The 18,529-nt window shown below is 41.0% G+C and overlaps 2 protein-coding genes across 4 annotated transcripts in view; one reads left to right on the forward strand and one right to left on the reverse strand.

Moving 5' to 3' along the window:
• On the reverse strand, nucleotides 1–13,525 carry SASS6 (SAS-6 centriolar assembly protein). The gene is made up of 17 exons (XM_075098222.1): nucleotides 13,421–13,525; nucleotides 12,394–12,454; nucleotides 10,539–10,618; nucleotides 9,303–9,407; nucleotides 8,180–8,351; nucleotides 7,148–7,225; nucleotides 6,072–6,191; nucleotides 5,775–5,966; nucleotides 5,374–5,568; nucleotides 4,901–4,990; nucleotides 4,635–4,814; nucleotides 3,974–4,055; nucleotides 3,400–3,509; nucleotides 2,398–2,520; nucleotides 1,979–2,067; nucleotides 1,393–1,484; nucleotides 1–1,287 (listed from the first exon to the last, which is right to left on the reverse strand). The coding sequence occupies exons 1-17, from the start codon at nucleotides 13,486–13,488 to the stop codon at nucleotides 1,202–1,204; spliced, it is 1,923 nt and encodes a 640-aa protein (XP_074954323.1). The 5' UTR covers nucleotides 13,489–13,525; the 3' UTR covers nucleotides 1–1,201.
• TRMT13 (tRNA methyltransferase 13) overlaps nucleotides 13,525–18,529 on the forward strand; it is an 8,952-nt gene continuing 3,947 nt past the window's right edge. For 2 of the 3 annotated variants that reach the window (XR_012661331.1, XM_075098232.1), the window contains exons 1-8: nucleotides 13,548–13,697; nucleotides 14,125–14,171; nucleotides 14,260–14,326; nucleotides 15,174–15,236; nucleotides 16,091–16,160; nucleotides 16,604–16,710; nucleotides 17,662–17,829; nucleotides 18,132–18,204. Coding sequence is in view for 2 of the 3 variants with exons in the window: in XM_075098232.1 (XP_074954333.1) it covers nucleotides 13,578–13,697; nucleotides 14,125–14,171; nucleotides 14,260–14,326; nucleotides 15,174–15,236; nucleotides 16,091–16,160; nucleotides 16,604–16,710; nucleotides 17,662–17,829; nucleotides 18,132–18,204 (715 nt within the window). In the remaining variant the exon portion in view is untranslated. Of the gene's footprint in view, nucleotides 13,698–14,124; nucleotides 14,172–14,259; nucleotides 14,327–15,173; nucleotides 15,237–16,090; nucleotides 16,161–16,603; nucleotides 16,711–17,661; nucleotides 17,830–18,131; nucleotides 18,205–18,529 lie in introns of all 3 variants that reach the window. The other variant, XM_075098231.1, reaches the window with a different exon arrangement.

Here is an 18,529-nt window from a genome sequence, read left to right on the forward strand (position 1 = left end):
TTTGGGATAAAAACCATTTAATAGTTCCATCAAAACTTACACATGCCAAAACAAGTGCATGCACACTAACAGGGTGCTGATTTATAAACAAATATACACATTTTGCACTGCAAAACAAACCACTTACATATACAATCCTCTGGATGCACGTCAAGCTATTTACCTACTTTTGTTGTAAAATAGCCATTAAAAAAAGTATATTTTGCATGTTACAAACACTTGCATGCCTGTCCTTCACTGGGACACCACACAAGAGCTGGCACGGAATGAAGCCATTACATGATTCTGGTGTTTGAGCCCAGGTAGCAGAACACACTGACTAGGCTGAGTCCACCTAAACGTCTGTGTTAAGAGTATCTTAAATTTCCCTGTGGTCTTACAGTCATGAAGTACGATCAGTAAAAATAAAGTAGCTTTTAGATGTTGTGATGCTTTCAATAGTTGACTGTTCAGATACTGCACCTTAACCATGGGGGGGGGGAGGGGGCACGGTGGAACATACAGAATGACAGATGAATAGAAAAGTCAGGGTAACCAAGAGTGAGAATCTTAAATTATAATTCCAATCTTTGGTGAAATAATTTGGAGTTTTACTATTAAATATATTTAATAAGTCTAGATGCAATTCAAATAAGCTGGTTCCAAAATTAAGCAAGTTTTCAAAACTAAAACTGTAAGGGAGAATTAGCAAGGCAGTCACGCTAAATTACGAGCTTGACCATTATTAACCTTGACGGCATCACCCTGTTCTCCAGCACTTTGTTCGCATCATCCTTGCTCTGAAAGGGGTTAAGCATCCACAGAGACGTGGTCTCTCGCAGGGAATACTGGCCTGTACGTTTCCCCGTTACAGAGCCATGCTTGTCAATGCCTGTAACAAGAGAGTCAGGGCACTCCAACAGCTTGTTAAGACTGCAGGGTCGCCAATATTGTGAGGGACCATTCCGTACAGCCCCCGTGCATTAACTACAGCGGTGTTCCCGCTGAGGCTGAGGCTGCTCAGAGCTTTTTCTTCAGGCTCAAGTACCCTGAAAAGTCATCCAAGTCAGTCAAGATAGCTTTCTCAAAGAAAACAGATTCAGACTCAGAAAATTATGTCAGTTCATACTGATACTTCACTAATAATGCATTATTACAGGACATCCAAAAATCCCCCAAATGGTTAAAAGACAGCGGCTGCTTACTTTAAGAGCCCTGCCTACTATCCAGGGAAGTAAGCCGAGGCTGGCGGCGCTGCAGCTTTTGGTGACGGCTGGGCTTTTGTCGATAAGGTCGGTTTCAGATACTCTGCAGAACAGCAGAAACAAGACAGTGTTCATAGAACCACAACTCTTAATACCCTTTAAGTACATGTCAGACAAGGTCATCTTGTTTTACTATTGTCATACATACCTGAGCTAAGTGTGTTTTGACTAAGCCCTCGTAAAGGAATGCTGTCATCTTTTTTCTTGAAATACTTCGGTTCCAGCCCCAAGTTATCACCACTAGAAATAAAAAGGCTAATTAAAATTTAAAACAAATGTAGTTATTTAGCAGTGCATTAACAGCAAGTGTGGACACAGACTCATTCAGAAAAATCTTAACTTGGACTACTGGATTCCTATGAATTTTGTCATTTAAAAGGTAAATCATCACTGAGTGGGTTTAAGAACAGTCTAGAGCTAGTTTTTTGACTGACCCATCAGCTGTTAGCCTGAGATCTGTCACCTGGAGGGACAATGAACTTTCGCTCCTTGGAACCCGCTCCTGAAAGCACGGCTCTTTGTTTGGTACCTACAAACCATGCTTAGTGAGCAGCTAAGCGTGCCACAACTTACAATTCGTTACCACGGCGATGGAGACGGGCAGCTCACAGGCCTAGCTTGGTACTGCAAATGTTTTGCTCACTTTCAGACACACAGAGAAGGCAAACAGCTCTATAAAAATAATAATTAAAAAAAAAACCCCACACTAAAAATGCAGTAGGTGACACACTTACTTCTCCTTATTTGCTGGATGACTAGTTGCAGACACTGCCTGACCATCTGAACACCGATTCATTTTAGAAAGCTGGGTGCTAAACTGAATCTGCAGAAAGGCAAGAGCTGCGGGTTAGAGAGCGCGACTCCAGATACAACGGCCCAGCGCCATCATCGTATCAGTGTGTTCAGAGAGCGAGCTTTTCAGGGATTAATGTTTCTACATGTCACATAACGCCCTCGTGCAGTGGAGCATGCAAGAACAAGCAACCTAAACAGCATCAGCTGTTACTAATAGTGACAATGTTCAGGACAGGGAGTTTAAGAGTACCAGGACGTACAGCAAATATTTAAGCATTTTGAGAAATATTCAAAATTCTAAGCTTTGATATTTTATGCCATCACATTCTTAACTAAAAAGAAAAGTCAAAGGGCCTGCCTTTGGTATTGAGCATTGTGAAGTGAGATTTTTGTTGTGTGCTGGGTCCGGAAAGTTCTGGAAGGCATACAGAGGCGAAATGGGATGACCGATTCCTGAGCTGGGAAAGGATGGTCGGTCCGGCTGTAAGAGATAGGAGACAGCCATAAAGGAGAAAAAACAATTAGTGAAGTAATTGTTTGTAGAGATTCAAAACTCCAGAATGAACAACTAACCGCAATTACAAAGCTAACGCTCATTCGAGTCTTCCTGGTGGGAAGAAAACATCACTTCTTGAGGAAAACTTGTAACTCTCAGAGTCAGACAAGGTGAGCGCTCTTACCTAATAATAAGCTACACACCCTGTAACTGATTAACATAGTAAACATATCTAGCTATAAACCAGAGACCTCTTTGCACGAATGTGCTGTTCCACTACTGAATAAGCAGCCCATCAATTGCTAGATGACAACAGACATCTGTACACACCGGGACAACAAAGAGGAAGAACCAATAAGCTATAGAGTATTTAACAAAGATAGTAGGTGATGTTTCTTGTCCCTTGTTCTCATGTTTCTAAGTATCACTACTAAGAGCATTCAAACAGTACACTTTCTTTTTTCAACCTATACAAAGGTAATTAGTATGTAAGTTAGCCTCACAGCACAAAAATATTGCCTTTTCTTTTCCTCTTCACCTGCAGTTCATCTTTTCCAAGCTAATTTTGCATTGGTTTGTGTATTTTAATACATGAGAGCTTAGAAAATTCTCACTGAGAAGGCCAGGGCATCAGGTAGCACCCAACAGGTATTATTAAACAAAACAAACCTAAATGAAAACAACCAAAAAACACCCCACCAAACAAAAAACCCACCCACCAAATAACAAAAACCCCACACCCGCCCAAAACTGTAGTGCCCAAAGATGATGAAAGCACTTTTTTTTCCTCCCTCCCACCTTTTAAGGCCATACATTTCACAAAATAACAACATCGTAACCATGTTATTTAGAGCTGTCTCTTACCATGCCATGAGGGGAAATGGCAGTCCTAACGCTGCCATGGGTACCGGCAGAAGTCTCGAGCTTCTTTGCCATCTGAATTTCATTCAGCTGTTTGTTTAACCATGTGATTACTGAAGAGAGAAATAAAAAAGCCAAGCTCATTTTCCACCTCTTAGAAGTAGTTTAAAACAGCAAGTAGCCCTTCCTTCAGAAAAAGCAACAGCCTGGAGGGCTATTTTTCCTCCTTAAGCTCAAGCACAACCAGAAGTCCCAGGCTCATGAAACGCCTTTCTGTTCAAGCTTCTTCCCCCCACCACGCCACCCTGTTCCCTCCTCTAGAGTTAGCCCCCCACACGCACCCCACCCCAAGAAACCACAGGCCCCAGCTGCGAAGGAAGCCTCCTCTGCTTGCAGCTCTAGGTTGTTGCACACCCACTGCAGAGAAGCTTACTTTCCATAAACAACAACAATAATAATCCCAGCTCTTTTTTAAAGAGCACAGGTAAAGCAGTACAGTTGCTTCCATTAATTTGCAGCAGCAGCTAGATCGCTGTGTCATTTTTACAAAGGGAGAAATGAAATTGTATAAACCTACCATTTTCATTAGTTTTCAGTAACTGCTTACTTTCTTCTAGCTTTTGTATTGTAGTTTCTAGCTGTTCTTGTAGCTTGCAAACCTGCAATATTCCCATAATTGTAACACCATCAGGAGCTACTACTAACTACAAATGGAGGAAAAAAAAACTATAAATAAACAAAAAGTATCTCTGAAGTTGTTATTTAGAGAGGTTTGAACTCAGGTTTTACAAGCACTAGTTTTAGCTAGGGTTTCAACAAGATGACAGCCAGAAACCTTTCCGACCTTAATTTTTCTGATTAAATAATGCAAGTATGCTAAGCAGGGGAATACGCTTATGGGAAGAAGTTCACTCTGGTCCTGTTCTTGCCTCCTTCACCAACTGTCACATGAACGTGCCCTCTAAAGCACATTGATTCCTCCATCGTACTGCTCTGCGCTCTTAACAGTTTTAGCTTTCTTCCACGTGGCTGGCTGGCTCTTACAAACCAGTTTAACATCAAAAAAAGGAGAAGTTGATTATACATTTGAATAGCGCATTAACTAAGTAGAAGAGTACGTTCTACTCCATGGAAAGATTCGAGACCTCATTGCTGTAAATAAATGAGTGAACGCGCACAACCCCAACACGCTACGTACAACAGCATTTACGGGCCAGAGGGTTAAGCGATCACGGTACCTCCTGCTCTTTCATTCGAAGGGATTGGCCCGTCTCCTGCAATTCTCTCTGCTCTTTTTGAAGTCTCTCTTCTTTTTCTGCCAACAGTTTTTCCTGTTGAATGGTTACTGTATTTTTCAATTTTAACTTACTCATTAGAGTTTTCAAATCTCCTTGTAGCTTCTTGATAATTTCATTAGCCTAAAAAAGAAAGTCAGATATTCTCAAAATAAACACCTAAAAATAAGGAAGGTATTTCGTAAGGATAATGGCACCTTCAAACAAACCTTAAGAAGTTCAGCTGACAGCGACTTAATGGTTGCCTCTAGTTTTTCAATATGACTTTGTTTTTTCTCTGTACTCTCTTCCAGTATTACCTTTAAAAGAACATTTAAAATATTATAAGAAAGATGTGATAGATATCACTTACGATTTCAAGCAGAACATCAGCAATTTTGAGAACTAATCCTTACATGAAATTCAGCCCTTACTTTTCAGTCAAATTACACAGAATCTCAATTCATCCATTTTTTTGTTTACAAAACTTACCACTAACTGTACTCCAGTACCACAATATTAAGACAGTAGTGGCCTTTGTACAACTAAATCCAGTATAGTTTTGATGCCATAATTTAGAATCCTTAACTACATTTGAAAGCTTTCTGCTGTATTCATAAAAGCTGGTCACCTGCTGATCTACAGAGACTGCAATTGAGAAGGTTCTACAAAGCTTTAAAGTTATTTTGAAACTTGAAGGAACCTTTTGTTCTTGTGTCGCATCTAATACTTCTTTTGTTCTAACGACTAGCTGATCTTTATCTTTGATCTCTTGTTCCAGAACAGCAACCCGTGTCTGTAGCTGATTAATGAGTTTCTCTTTTTCATGACACTCCGCATCCAGAGTAGTGTTCTCCCGACGCAGCGACAGCACCTCCTGCTTTGCTCTTTGACATTCCTAGAACATTGGGAAGGAATTCTATTTTATTTTTTAAGAAAACCTGTAATAGTAATTTAGCCAGATATAGCTAAATAGTAAGCATAATGTGGAACAAAGAGAAGCTGAACAAACTGAATATGCTCTCTTTTCTATCACATGCACAGGCAAGCAGTGTTAACGCTCTAAAAGTAGTAAGTTTGGTTATGGAAATTACTGTGTCATACATCTTCTATTCCAGAAAGCTTTGCTTTCAGTTCTCTGACTGTGGAGTCTCCTTTGTATCTCCTTTCTGTTAGATCTTTATTGATGACCTCGAGTTCTGAGAGTCTGTTCTGCAACTGTTGAATACTTTTCTGATGCAAGTTTTCTAATTCCTTTTTCTGTTGTTCGTGCTGCTGTTGGTACTGAGCTTGTGCCTACGAGAAGCAAAGAAACTAAGTAGTTATTAGATGAATCTGAAAATTAAGCCAAGAAACTATTCCCATCTAAGAATACTGTTAGATTCTTTCCTGTTGCTGTACCTGGAGAGATCTTTCCTTCTCATTTGTCAGCTCCTGCGTGTGTTTGTTTGTTAGAGCTGTAGTGTATGATGTCCATTCGTTTTTCAGTTTGTCTAGTTCTCGGCTCTTCTCTGACAAGCTCTGTTTGACAAAGCACACAGAGTTTTAAAATGTAAGCATTTCAGTCAATACTGAATCATTCTTCACTGTTACTTCTTTAAAAGGATACGGAATTATTAAGAGAAGTCTAAATTTCAGCACCAGATGCCAAAATATCTGTTCATTCTGTAAATGGGGAAGTAAGGCACTGAAAAGCTGAAGAACACCTTTCTGACATGTGGATAAAATAATCTTCACTTCCAGTTGTATTTTCTTCCAATCACTATTTAAGAGTGAAAAAACAGTCCGCTGATGTTCCCTACCCTTACAACATAAAGTGCTCTTGGGGGAGGGTGGGGGGTAGGGGAGGGAGTTCTTCCGCAGCATCCTTTCCTGTCCTTTCCTCTTTCCGATCTGTAATTCTGCATTCCAATTCAGCCAACACATTCCAGTAACTCCAACTGAAACTGCGAAGATGAGGTAAACAAGTATTCCATTCCAAAAAAGCGCCATAATAGGAATTTTAATGGAATTTTTCCATTTCATGATAGTCAAAAATGTCACCTTGACAATTCTAGAATTTGACTCAAATCATCCTCTTGAAACACAGATCTGAAGTCATTACTGAGCTGACTGCAAAGATCAAGTAGTAGTAGAGTAACAGGAAGTCCAAAACTTCTGTTTTATTTATCATGGTTTCACAATTTTTCCCAATATAAGCATTTCCAGCCATTCACAGAATATATTTATCTTCACACTACCATATATTTAGTACAGAATTGGTGTGCGCATGTACAGACAGACCTCTGCACAAAGAGTGAAGTGCTACTTTAGTGCTGTGAGAACTCACTTTTATTCTTCAGCTGCACATTTTACTCATTTTTAAGAAAAGATGCAGCAGACTACTACTTTTCACTCACTCCCAAATACAGGAGTACATTTTTCCACAGATTAAAAAAAGTACAACTTACAACAGGAAAGTTAAAAATTTACGTTACCTGTTGAGTGTAGCTCAGTTGTCTGGTAAGATCCTCTTCAGTTCTCCTAAGCTTTTCCTCCAACATTGTTTTTTCTTCCTACGCACACATTGACATCAAGTCAAATCCTTAGCTCCCAAAATACAAGTAGTATTTAGCTTCATTTTATCACCATACCCTGCCTAAGTAACCACATACCCATTATATTTGTGGAAAATCATCTTATTTAATAAACTTCATATTGAATAAGATCTAATTAATCAATTTAAAAGAAAAGGCATTCGCTCACAAGGTATAAAACCCTGAATTAAATTCTTACCAAGTTTCTATAAGGAAATAGTATCTTATCATAAAGACTTGCTTACAAAGTAGTTGCATGAACAACAAATGAACGGGAATACTGTAAATTTATAGTATTAAAATGGCTTATTAGGTGGTTATAGACACAACAGCACAGTAGGAGACACACAAATCCCAGGCTATGAAACCGAAAGGCAAAACAGTCAAACTATGAGACCACTAATTTCTCATTAAATAAAACCTAGCATGCTACCAAACACATCAAGATTACAATATTAATTTACTATTTATAGCTACTAGCCCTTTGAAGTCCATCAAGCCTTAGAACTATACACACACGCATGCTTTCCTAAACCCAACAGCAGAACAAAGACACCAAAAGCTTACAGTATTTTACTTTAGCAGTTGTTCTGGCAGTCGGCACAAGGCACGAGACCCTGAAGCACTGAGAAGCATTCAACAGCTGCATACTACATGCACTGCATGTTTAAAATACCTGATTTTCTGCCAGTTCAAATTATAGCACTTGGTTGAATATACATGTAATACTTTCTTTACTAGAGTGACAGTAACAATTTAGTTTTATAACATGCACCCAAATAACTGCATGCAATGACATATACGAGCCAAAACAAAAAAAATGAGCCAGAGCATACAATTTGGTACATACTTTTGAAGTATTAAGATGGAAAATATGCTTAAGTAGCCATAGCATCAAGGCCTAGTTGCAGCTATGACAAGCCTTCGTTTTACCTTAAGGCATTTCAAACAGCTGGCTAGAAACTTCTTTATTTCTGCATCATTTCCTGGTAGGAATTTTAGAGAGAGATGGGTAAGATGTTTAAAAGGGTTGGTCTCCACTACATTTAGAGAGACAGGTGTGTGATCTAGAACAGATGCCGAAGAAACTAACTGCAGCAAAAACCTAGGGAAAAATCAGAAATAACCAAATGTTCAGCGTATTTCTTTTCCTGAAACTCTCTGTAGATCTCACAAGCTATTTTCAAATAAAATACATTCTTATATGTGCAATAAAAGGCTGCCCAGATTTTGTTTGAAAAGAACTATGAAATTCAATCCCTGTGTTGTAGTTAATACAACAAATATCAACTAAAATACTTGTACCTTGTAATAAGAAATGTACCAAACTAATCAGTTTGTTTATCTGTAAAACTTTCAAAAGCCCATCTTAGACTTAGGAGTCCAAAACCAAGTAAGGCCTTTGTAACCAAATTCAAAAGGAAAATAGACTCCTGACTTTTAAGTGTACTAAAACCCACTAAAAATCATAGCCCACAGTACATACTCAGGAAACAGCCCAACTACTGGAGTGGAGCTAGGTACTCTGGGCAGGGCCTTCCTCGGTACCCACACAAACAAAAGTAACAGATGAAAAAGCCCTACAGGGAAAGGTGGACCTCAGGCCTGCCCCCTCGCATATTAATATCTGAACACTGACGTGAAAGGAAAAAAAATCCGTGTCTGAATGCCTTGGAATTTTGCCTCCTCCTGTGAAATAGAATGATTTATACCTCGGTCCATCAAATTTGGATTAGCTCTCTAACATTAAACTGTTAAAAAAGAAAAAAATAAAAAAGAAAAAAAAAAGGGCTGCATCCTTGCACTTCTGCTAGCTTGTGAAGCTTGCCTTCTTCAACTCAGGTGGGGAGAATATTACTAGACATCGATTCCGCTGCTCCATCCTCTCAAGACTTCGGGCTTTTTCAGCAACATCCACCCACCAATATCTTGAGGCATCCAGGGGAAGGATAAATTATTCTTGTTCTACTGCCTCTTCTCGGTTTGAGTGGCTGGCAAGTATTTTAAGACCGCAACACGCACACACAGAGTAATATGGCACTCTCTTATTACATACCTTGGGATATCTTTGTTCTGTTCCTGAATGCATTGCTGAAGCAGATCTATAAATTTTTGTGGGAAAGCAGAGAAGTCTACCAAGAGACCTTGCTGGGATTTTAAACTACAGAAACAGATTGGGGAAAAAAAAGTTAACAAGACATAGAAGTGTAATTTATTTCCTATAAAATATTTTGTTTACACTAGTAGAAAGGACTAATTCTGATCATGGGATTAAAGGTCACTAGCATGTTATTTTCAATCCTGAACACAGCAGAAGTGTGATCACGTCTTGGATAATAATCACCAGAGGATATTTTTGATTTCAAGAGTTCTTGCAAATGGACTGCACTAAGACAAAAAAGAAGTTATTGTGGCAGAACAAACATGCTCCTTTGAGTAGACGTCTTCCTTACAGCACAGAGTGGTAAGGTTATCAGATAATGGCACATGGAAGAAGGGAAGGACAATGAGGGGAGACTCAACCATTATCAGGACTTCTATCTGCCTATTTGTTTAATTGCACACCTTCACCATAGACACAGTAAACTCAAAGACAGAAACGGACATTCAACAGTGTATGCACAAAGCCATACCTTGTATAACAAAACACTTCCGCACGTTTGTTTTACAAATACTATTTTACTCTGGCCTTTTGTTCCACGCACTGATGACATATCTCTCTCAAAAAAAAAAAAACAACTCCCAACAAAACAATCCACAAACAAAAACAAAACCAAAACCCCCAAACGACAAAGCAGAAAACTCAGCTGATTATGCCTGGTGCCCAGATTTGATGATTAACTTCTGAACAAGTAAAATGAGACCCAAGAGTACAATCAGTATGCAAGAAACTGACGGGACAAAGGCTCAGGTCTGCGAATCCATGTCGATGCAAACAGACCTTCCTCTTGCAATTATTTCTTGAAATAGTTCACACGCATACAACAGTCTATAAGTAGTTACTATAAACAGAAGATGCAAGTAATAGCATAAGTTGCCTGCATAGCTACAGTACCACAGTTTAACATCAGGTTTCTGTCACTCATCTGTATAACCTTGAGCCAATCACTTTCCTGTATTGGCTGTTCCACCAACTGGTCAAAGAGAACGATACTACCAAAATACTGACAAAATTCCACAAGTGAAAAATGCCAAAACCTAAATTCTAAGATAGGCTAAGCTAAAAATAGCCCTTCATTTTTTTTTGCCATTTAGAAATGTTTCACAGACAAAATGTCATAATTCCACTTACCTTTGAAAGTCTTCCTCAGATATGACAAGGTTATAAAGGAAAAAAGGATCGGTATCATCAGTCAATCGAACAGCTAAATCCTGAAAAGACAGACATTTAAATATGATTCAAAATACTATAAGACACCCTGCAGGACTGTTCAAGTATTGCACACCAATACTGCAAACAGTATTTAACGTTTTCACTGTTTAACGAAAAATAAGATAGAATTGTGGCAACTAATTCAGAAGGTGGAAAACATTAACGTTGAACACAACTTCAAATATTACAGTGGGAAAACCAAGAACCCTCTTTATCACAAAAATAAACCCAGTAAAGACCTTCAACTTTGAGCAGCAAAGATTTCAAAATTCAACATAGCTTCATCATTTTACAAAAATAAAACAATTTGCTATTTTCCCCATCACAAAATAGAGTGTAGCACTAGCAGTCCACTGTAATGAATCACAAACACATCATTCCCATAAGTGGAAGTTTTTCAGAGCACACTGCTCCTAAAAGTTTAAGAAACCACATTCTGAAGAACTGAATACAGAACTTTGCAAAGCAAACATAAAATGGATTCAGCTGAGGTCTAGTAAGTTCCTAAGGAAAATTGTAGCATTATGCTGCTTAGTTTTTAAAAATAAACTAATTTGTTCACTGGAGATCTACACAGTTTTGGACAAACTGCCTTCTCTGCAAACATTAGGTTTTTACTACAAAGCTGGGGTTATGCAAAACACCTGGTACATTAGGCCCAGGCACCTGTTGTCTATAACGAGGCTCAAACCTGCGTGAAGAATATCCCTAGCAGAGGAAAGGAAGGAAGCTGAAACCTGATAGCTCTTCCAACCTAACTAAAGCATGACCATAGCACAAGTTTTAGTAATACCAGTAACACTAACAAAACTCTCAGCTGGAGATGTATAAAAAAAGCTTTGGGATTTACACGCCCAGCTAGCTTGTGTTAAAACTAATGCCACCCCAAACCAACCAGGCTGTTGAGCAGGAAAAGAATGCCCGCTTGGTTTGATGTCCCATTAACTGATCCAAGCATCTGAAGTTGTCTTTTTAGACTGATCACTCAGATGTGCCCAACTGGATTTCCACGCTCCTGCCAACAAAGGCTCCAGCTTGGCACACAGTTCTTAACTGAACTGCTTCTTCACACTTAATATTATCATTGTCACAGTTAGCAGACTCTTCCCAAAAAACACCGTACTCCTTTACAAAAAAGTCTTTACTCAATAACACTCTAACCAACAAACGGCCAATCTTAACATCATGGCAGGTGGTTGTGCAGTTTAAATGGCAAATCAGGCATGCAACAAAAAAGATTTTATAACCTCCGGTAGTAATCTCATCACTATTTTTGCTGAGAAAGGTGGGGTTTTTTTACCGCAAGTTTTCTACTTCCTTCCTGCCCCCACTGGATGAATTCCAAACATTCAAAGACTAACACGCTTACAAATAAAAAGCAAAATGTTACATCCACATACAAGCTGTCACTTTTGCTAGTTAAGACGAAGATTTTGCAGACAACTGCTGCTCTACATTCTTAAGTATTGAGTATATTTAAAGCGAGACTGCTCTTAAGCTCTAACTCAGGTTCCTCTGAAGGTCTCCCAATACTTTTAATTCGCAAGTTTACTAAGATCCACCAACAGCCAAACTAAAAAAGAGAGCTAATAAGGCTAGGAAAAAAACACTATACCAAACCAACTAAATTACTCAAGAAATTGTATCAAAAATAAAATAAGGTCAGTGACAAACATCCCAAAATCCTGTTTTGCCTTTCCTTTGTCTATTTGTCCTCTTATACAATGAAATTCAAATACCTAATGAATGACACAAATACAACTAATCCACAAACCTTTTTATGAACAGGATTAGAAATTGACAGTAGCTCAATATTCACTCGAACATTTAATCTCCTGCGTACAAAAAGATGAAACTTAGTAACAAGTCAAGAAATCATTCTCCAAATAACATGCGTTCATAGCCACATTACAGGAATCAGGTGACATTTAGAAAACAAATATTTTGACAGAAACATGGAGAAAGTTCCCACTGATGACTACTACTAAGGTATCTGAAAGCCCCGCAGTTTTAGTTATCATTACAGCTCTTCAGTCAGCTCAAGTTTTTTGTTGCTTGTTATCCACCAAACTTTAAGTAGCAAGGCAGAAGTTTTGAAACTTTGCCCAGAAACTAAAACCTTTGGAAAAAAAGCCTGCTGACATTTATTTACGATTGCTGAAACTTTCGATAATCATTTATACCGTGCTACCTTCCCTTCGCCTACTTCTCGTTGAGTAATCCGAGAAGTTACTTCCATCACAAAACACACCCCCAGGCATCAGCCTTTCCGTGCTTTCTAACACAAGCTATGCGAACTGCGAGGAGGAGGACGAGGAGGAGGAAGAAGAGGAGGAAAAGGCGGAGGAGGCGGCTCTGCCCGCTGGGCAACGGCCGCGGCCCGGGAGAGACGCCCAGCCCGCGGCGGCGACCCCGGCTCTCAGGCAGCCGCCGCGGAGCCCCAGACCCCTCCTGCGAGGCCACCGTGCGTTCCCTCCGCTACCCAAGACCCCCGCCCCGCCCCTCTACCCAGCGAGGCACCCACGGCAGCCCTCACTGACAGTCCCCAGCCTTGCCACGACCGACTCCCCTCCCCTCTAACCCCCCACCAGCACCCCAAATCGAGAGCTCCTCAGCTCACCGCCCGCGCTACGCGCAGGGCCCCGCCTCTCGTCTAGCGGCTGTTAGAGCACAGGGCAGGAAAAGAGAAGGAAAAAGCCCATCGCTCAACAGCCCCATCCTAAAGAACGCAATAAAGCTTCCACGCAGCTAGTGAGGAAGCCCAGTCAGAGCCCGCCGCACCGTTCCGACCAGCCCCTCACCTCTCCTCGCAGCCCTGGCACCTCACTTGCATGCACACCGGCCGGTTGAACATACTCTCCGCCGCCATCTTGCGCTTCGAGTTTGGCGCCGGGCTCCCGCGGAGGAGGAGCCTCAAGATGGTGCCGGGCGGCGGCCGCAGGGGATGCTGGGAGGGAAATGGCGGCGCTGCAGCCGGAGCCGGGGCGATGTGCCTACTTCGTGGAGAGGAAGAAGCGCTTCTGCAAGATGATCCCGGTTCCTGGGAGGCGGTTCTGCGGGGAGCACGGGCAGCAGGAGGTACCGGGCCTCTCCGGGCGGGGCAGCAGGGCCCCTTCCCCGGCTGGGAAGGCGGGCTTGGGGGGCCCGGGGAGCCCTGGATTCCCCGAGAAGGGGCAGCGGGAGGCCCCGGCGGGCCCGGGGGTCTCGTCCGCCTCAGCCGGCACCTAGTGCCGCAGGGCAGGTAGTGCCTGCGCCTTCCCTGGAGGCCCGGGGTGGGGTAAGGTCGCTAGTGCAGCCCAGCAGTCATGCTGCCATTACGTTATAAGCTTGTTCTTTTAGGATCCATTTAAGTATTAAATTCTTGCCTCAGTTGCTCCGTTCCGGTTAATCCACCTACCTCAGAATAGGTGTTTTATGAAACTCGGGTGTTCCTCAGCAGTTTTTCTGAACCAGGAACACTGAATGAGTGCTGAAGTGTTGTCTGAAACTTTCCTTTTATAACTAGGAAGAAAATGGCAGAAAAAGAATTCCGTGTCCTCTTGATCCAAAACAGTAAGTATATGTAAATGCTTTTCCTATTCTTTGTCAGAGTTCGTGTGATAAGTGCTGTTACTTACTTTTCTTTCCATTTGGATTTTAGCACTGTATATGAAGACCAACTACAAAAACACTTAAAAAAATGTAATTCAAGAGAGAAGCCGAAGCCAGTAAGTGCAGTGTAAATTCAGCGCTACTTCCTCTCAGATTTAAGACCCTAAACATTACAGCTCTGCAGAGAATTTATTGTGCTGACAGCTGCTGTGAACTGGAGGACAGCAGACTTAGTGAGCACTTCAGCAAGGGCAGTTATGCAGCTGAATAAGTACTTGCTGAAATGGAATTCACATTCCACTCTCTTCCTTCCATATCACTGTAGTTCGGTACAAGTTTTCCGTTTTCTTAGTTGAAAATGAAATCGCTGAATTCATCTTTCTTCAGAAAGATTCTCTGAGATTAGCCTCTCACAATGCCATTTGTGTTAGAGGCTTGGCGAGAGATTGTCCTCAGAAAGCAAAACTAGCAGGGAGGCCCTAGGCGTTTTCCTGCCGCTGGCAGTCTGCTGCCCTAGCCAACTGCGTGCTTCACTCAAGCTAGCAGTGAAGTACGGAAAGCTAGGCTGACAGTTGCAGCCGGTGCTGAGGGAAGGAATAGGGTATATGTCTCAACAGCTGTTTCAAGAAGACAGAAGATGGCTTTTTTATTGTCTGCCTTTCTGCCTTATTGATATTGCATCCTTAGTATTACCTGGGAAACCTTAAAATGGTCTCTGGGATTAGTCTAGAAAGCATTGACAGCTTAACACTTATGAACGTGTTCAATCTTGTCAAAATGTGTCAAAACAGTCATTTCTGCCAGGGATCCAGGATCAGACTATAGAAAAAAATGTACTTGGAATATCTTCTTTTGCAGTGGATTCCCATTGCTAGGTACCTTATGATAAAAACACTGGGGAATTTAGCTTTTTGCTTCCTGGTAGTTAACAGAATCAGATGTCTTTTCTTTTGATTTTTAAAGGTCTACTTTGTTCAAGATATTAATGCAGGTTTAAAAGATGTAGCAGAAATACCAGAAAAACAAGTGAGTACATTTATTTGATCTAAAGCTCAGTGCCTACATAACATGTTGCAATTGATTCTATCAATAGATAGAATTGCTTCCTGGTACAAGCCAGGATGCTGTTGCCTGCCTTGGCCACTTGGGCGCACCGCTGGCTCATGCTGAGCCAGCAGTGCCCAGGTGGCCAAGGAGGCCACCAGCCCCCGGGCTTGTGTCAGCACTGCTGTGGCCAGCAGGAGCCGGGCAGGGATGGGGCCCCTGTGCTGGGCCCTGGGGAGGCCCCACCTCGAATGCTGGGCTCAGGTTTGGGCCCCTCGGGACAAGAAGGGCCTTGAGGGGCTGGAGCGTGTCCAGAGAAGGGCAGCGGGGCTGGGGCAGGGTCTGGAGCACAAGTGTGCTGGGGGGCAGCTGAGGGAGCTGGGGGGGTTTAGCCTGGAGAAGAGGGGGCTGAGGGGAGCCCTTCTCGCTCTCTGCAGCTGCCTGAGAGGGGCTGGAGTGAGGGGGGGGCTGGTCTCTGCACCCACGTTACTGATGACAGGACAAGAGGAAACGGCCTCAAGCTGCATCAGGGGAGGCTTAGATTGGATATGAGGAAAAAAGTCTTCCCTGCAAGAGTGGTCGGGCATTGGAACAGGCTGCCCAGAGAGGTGGGGAGTCACCGTCCGTGGGGGTGTTAAAAAACATGCAGAAGTGGCACTTGGGGACATGGTTTCGGAGGCCTGGGGGTGTTGGGTTGGAGGTTGGACTTGATGATCCTGGAGGTTTTTCCCAACCTTAATGATTCGGTGATTCTATGAATTTATCGTATAACTAAAGAACTAGCAAAAATAAAACTCTCTTGTATTTATGGGTGGTGCTTTTTCTTCCTTAAAAAGGTGTCTATCTCTTCTCTATCCAAAGAAGAGCTGGAGAACTTAATTATCAAGTTGAAAAAAACAAGTAATGGTGAGCTTACTTAATACTGAAAATGAGATGTTTTAAATTGAATTGATTAAATATTGTTATTTTTGTTGTTAGATATCTGTGAAAATGTGAGACATTTGGCACAAAACACATCTGAAGTAATTATCATCAGGACGTGGGCAGTCCTCCAATAGCTAAACTTTACTCAGAAGAATAAACTAGATTGACAGTGACAGAACACTGATCTTGTGTTCATATAGCTAATTTCCTTTCCTTTTCTGTTTTTTGTTTCCCACTCAGATATCACTACAGATAATAATATGGCTCTGTTATGAACATGTAATGATAGATTTATGCTCCCAACAGACTGTTTTGTTAGTGCTACAAATTGAGCTCATGTCTGACTATTGTAATGTGTGTGTTACAAAACCAGAAAGTCTTGAAACTGGAAACCTATACCTAAAAAGTTTTGCGTTTGCATGCAGGCTTGGAACTTCACCTTGAAGAACAAATACTGTCCCACCAGGCTTTACAAGAAGCCTTAAATGACCCAAAAAATGGGGAATCTGCTTTCAAACACTTGAAACAACAGGTATGGTCACTGCTTTACTGATAGCTATAGATGTTTTTAAACGTGGAATTCTGCTGCTGTAAATTCGAGTGACCATGCATGCAAAATGCTAGTCACTTTGTGTAGAGGAAATCTGGTATGTTCTATAACTCTCTGCTCTTCAAATAATAGCATATATATAACCTTTGAATGGCTGCTTTAAGTGTTAGTAACAAAACGTTATTAGGATACTGAAATAAATTACAAATTGTGTGTTGTTCTTCTGAATTTTTACTTATTTTATATTAACTCATAATAAATCTCAGCTACAAAAGGTAAAATGTTGTATTTGCTAAGAAGCAAAAGGAATTTTTGCTTTTTCTGTAAGAGCTGATCCTAGATTTCCTGGTTGTGTAATAGATGCATAAAAAGGATTGGAGAGCCTGAGTTTACCTTCTGCCTTTTTAATGTATATTGAGCGGCAGGAATTTTGAGAGATGGATTGCATTCTGTAGCAAAACAGTAAGTTTCGGAAAGAAAACTTAAAAAGTGAGAAATGCCTGTTTTCTGCACTTTCTTCTGGTACGCTGCTTTCCTTTCCTACATATTACAAAACGTGGGACTGCAGCAGAGAGAGAGGGCTCTGCAGGCACTGATGCTTCACAGAAAATCCAGTACAGTCCCTATATTTTGGATGTGGTTACTTTGAGAAGCTGCTGAGGACAATATAATATGTGCCTGCTCCAAAAAATCCATTCCAAAAAATTCTGGGTGGAGTTTTGTGAGCAGCAGCAGAAGGGCACAGTGATGCTGCCTAGCCAGAATTCATAATCCCTTTCCTCTGTACACAGAAGATCTTTTCCCTAATCCCTCATGGAAGGGAAGGCTTGAAAAAAGCCTTCTGCAGTTTGAAGCAATCATTTTTCTATCAGGCATTACAATACACAGTGTGTATATTTGCTTGGTTCGTAAATAATCTTTTGATGTTTGTAGGCTTCTATTCTAGGTAACATGGAAAAATTACATTTACTTGGTCCCAGAAGATGTTTTGTTGAGTTTGGAGCTGGGCGGGGAAAACTGTCTCACTGGGTCGATATCGCCTTACAGAATGTTGAAAATGTTCAGTTTTTACTTGTGGAAAGGGCACCTACAAGATTCAAGGTAAGAGAGGATATTGTTACAGTAGCGGAGTATAATTTTTAAACTGTGGTCATTGAAGCTTTTAGTGCTCGCTTTTTACCTTCAAAAATAACATAAAGCCTTTGAAATGTTAGAAGGTTTGGAAGTGATTGTCTCCATTCCATACTTAGCTGATAGCAAATTTGTTAGCAGAAAATCGTGGCGTCTAATGTTGGAAATGTGCAGATGTTGTCTTGACAGGACAAGTCCAGCATTAATACTGGGAGCAAAATTATAATTATTGGTGGCCAGCCCTACTTAATGATCTTGTTCTGTTTATACAGGTGGATGGAAAACACAAAAGGAGAGATTCTGTATTTGAAAGGCTTCAAGTTGATATTCAACACTTATGTTTAAGTAAGTTCCCTCTTGGCTTGCATAATTTTGAACTCCAGTATTCAAAATCTAAAATTAAGCCTCAATTTCAGATAAGTTTGTGTGTAGCATGCTTAAATGTACTTGGCTTTGAAGATTACTCTCAGCAGTTGCTTAGACACGTTAATGCTGTGTGTATATACATATATTTACACACATATATATATTAAATGGGGGTTTTAAATTTTCTGCTTTATACGTTTACAGGACGTTATTGTAGGCGAGAAATACTGAAACAAAAACTTTTAAAAAGGCTTTTTAGGTCTTGCAGGATGAAACACCTTTGCATTGTTTGTTTTAGCTGTGC

This window comes from Phalacrocorax aristotelis, chromosome 6 (genome assembly GCF_949628215.1).
Source record: "Phalacrocorax aristotelis chromosome 6, bGulAri2.1, whole genome shotgun sequence".
In the NCBI taxonomy this organism is placed as follows: domain Eukaryota; kingdom Metazoa; phylum Chordata; class Aves; order Suliformes; family Phalacrocoracidae; genus Phalacrocorax; species Phalacrocorax aristotelis.